The sequence below is a fragment of the Meriones unguiculatus genome, chromosome 18 (genome assembly GCF_030254825.1).
Source record: "Meriones unguiculatus strain TT.TT164.6M chromosome 18, Bangor_MerUng_6.1, whole genome shotgun sequence".
NCBI lineage: Eukaryota > Metazoa > Chordata > Mammalia > Rodentia > Muridae > Meriones > Meriones unguiculatus.
Genome location: NC_083365.1, coordinates 29,244,194 through 29,246,271, shown reverse-complemented (window position 1 = coordinate 29,246,271; position 2,078 = coordinate 29,244,194). Strand labels below are relative to the sequence as shown.

The 2,078-nt window shown below is 37.9% G+C and overlaps 1 protein-coding gene across 1 annotated transcript; it reads left to right on the top strand.

Moving 5' to 3' along the window:
* Positions 1 to 720: 720 nt before the first annotated feature.
* On the top strand, positions 721 to 1,659 carry LOC110564867 (olfactory receptor 4F15-like). Its single transcript, XM_021662401.2, has one exon. The coding sequence runs from the start codon at positions 721 to 723 to the stop codon at positions 1,657 to 1,659; it is 939 nt and encodes a 312-aa protein (XP_021518076.2).
* Positions 1,660 to 2,078: the final 419 nt, after the last annotated feature.

The window sequence follows — 2,078 nt, the reverse complement described above, 5'->3', positions numbered from 1 at the left end:
ACAATAAAAGCAAATTTTATATATTGTATTCATATGACCTCTGCTTTTTTTCTGCATTCTAACTAACAAGTCTGACCTTGGTCTTACTCTGATGATTCTACAACCTAAGCTTAAAACCCTATTTTCTCCGTGGACTGCTATAAATTCAGATGTTGGTTGTTAGGATTTCTACATCATTTTCTTTGTTTATAAGGAAAACTGAATGTGGTTTCATATAAGATTAACTATGAGTCATACAAATGTGAGAAATGGTACTACACCACTTTACTAATTGGAGCAATCAAAAAGGTAAAATAAGTTAAAATCAACAGGAAGTTCATGGTATTTATAAAATACCATGGAAAGGACCAATAAACTGGGAGAGAGAATGCAGGGGTTTCTTCTCATTTCCTTTATTCCATGTGTGTTATTTCTAGCAAGTTTTGAGTTGTCCTGTAGCCTTTCTTCGGGCCAGTCCTTTGTTGTTTTTCTCATACTTGTCTAGAAAGATTTCCCAGTCTTCACTTGGACACTATTAGGAAATAGGTTAGATGTGTGGTTCAATGTACTGAATACTGGCAATTTTCTGCAAATATGGTAGAAGTTTTGCTGAGCTGTATGTGGGAATGTGTTTTGTTTACAGTCTGAAAATGATAGAGTTAATAACTCCAAACAAAGCTCAATCTTTCTCTTCTCTACCTTTTTCAGGTTTTATTGGACACAGCCTTGTTCTCCACAGCTATGGATGGAGCTAATAGCTCTGTTGTGTCTGAGTTTGTGTTCCTGGGACTCTCCAATAAATGGGGAGTCCAGTTGCTTCTATTCCTCTTTTCCTCTGTGTTCTACATGGCAAGTCTGATGGGGAACCTCCTCATTGTGTGCTCCGTGACTGCAGACTCCAAACTGCATTCTCCTATGTACTTCTTGCTGGCAAATCTCTCATTTCTTGACCTGGGAGTTTGCTCTGTAGCAGCACCTAAGATGATTTATGACCTTTTTAGAAAACACAAAGCCATCTCATTTGGGGGTTGTATAACTCAGATCTTCTTTATTCATGCTATTGGGGGCACAGAAATGGTGCTGCTCACAGCCATGGCCTTTGATAGATATGTAGCCATCTGTAAACCTCTCCACTACTTGACTATCATGAGGCCACAAATATGCATTTTAATTTTGGCAGTAGCCTGGATCCTCGGAGTTATACACTCAGTGGCACAACTAGCTTTTGTTGTAGACTTGCCCTTCTGTGGACCTAATATTTTGGACAGCTTTTACTGTGATCTCCCTCAGCTTATTAGACTGGCTTGCACAGAAACTGATAAATTGGAGTTCATGGTCACAGCCAACAGTGGACTCATCTCTGTTATCTCCTTCTTTGTACTGATCATCTCTTACATCTTCATTTTGGTGACTGTTAGGAGACACTCTGCAGGTGGCATATCCAAAGCCCTATCTACTCTGTCAGCTCATGTGACTGTGGTGGTTTTGTTCTTTGGACCATTAATCTTCTTCTACACCTGGCCCTTTCCTTCATCACACTTAGACAAATTTCTTGCTATTTTTGATGCCATCCTCACTCCTTTTCTGAATCCAGTCATCTACACATTCAGGAACAAAGAGATGAAAGCAGCAATGAGGAAACTCTGGTACCAACTTCTGAGTTACAAGAAGGTATCCTGAGTACCTTTTATAACATTTGATTTTTAAAGACATGAAAGTTTTATTATGTCAAGATATAATAAGCAAATAAAGAATTGATAAAATTATCAATAAGAGTAAGTTTTTAGCTCGTACTTTATTTTTAGATTTTTACATGGATGGTTGGTTTTCTGAGCCATCTTCAAAAACAATAAAAATGCAACTACACTTGCTTACACAGAGACCAATAAATTTGTGATCATGGTCACAGACAACAGTGAACTCATCTCTGTGGGCTCCTTCTTTACAGTCATTTCTTACATCTTCAGTTTGGTGACTGTTAGGAAATGCTGTTCAGGAGGCATATCCAAGGCCCTCTCTACTTTATCAACTCATGCAACTTCAGTGATAGTAAGAAAAATAAATAAAGGCAGTGATATTTTAGCTCTCTATTAAATAGT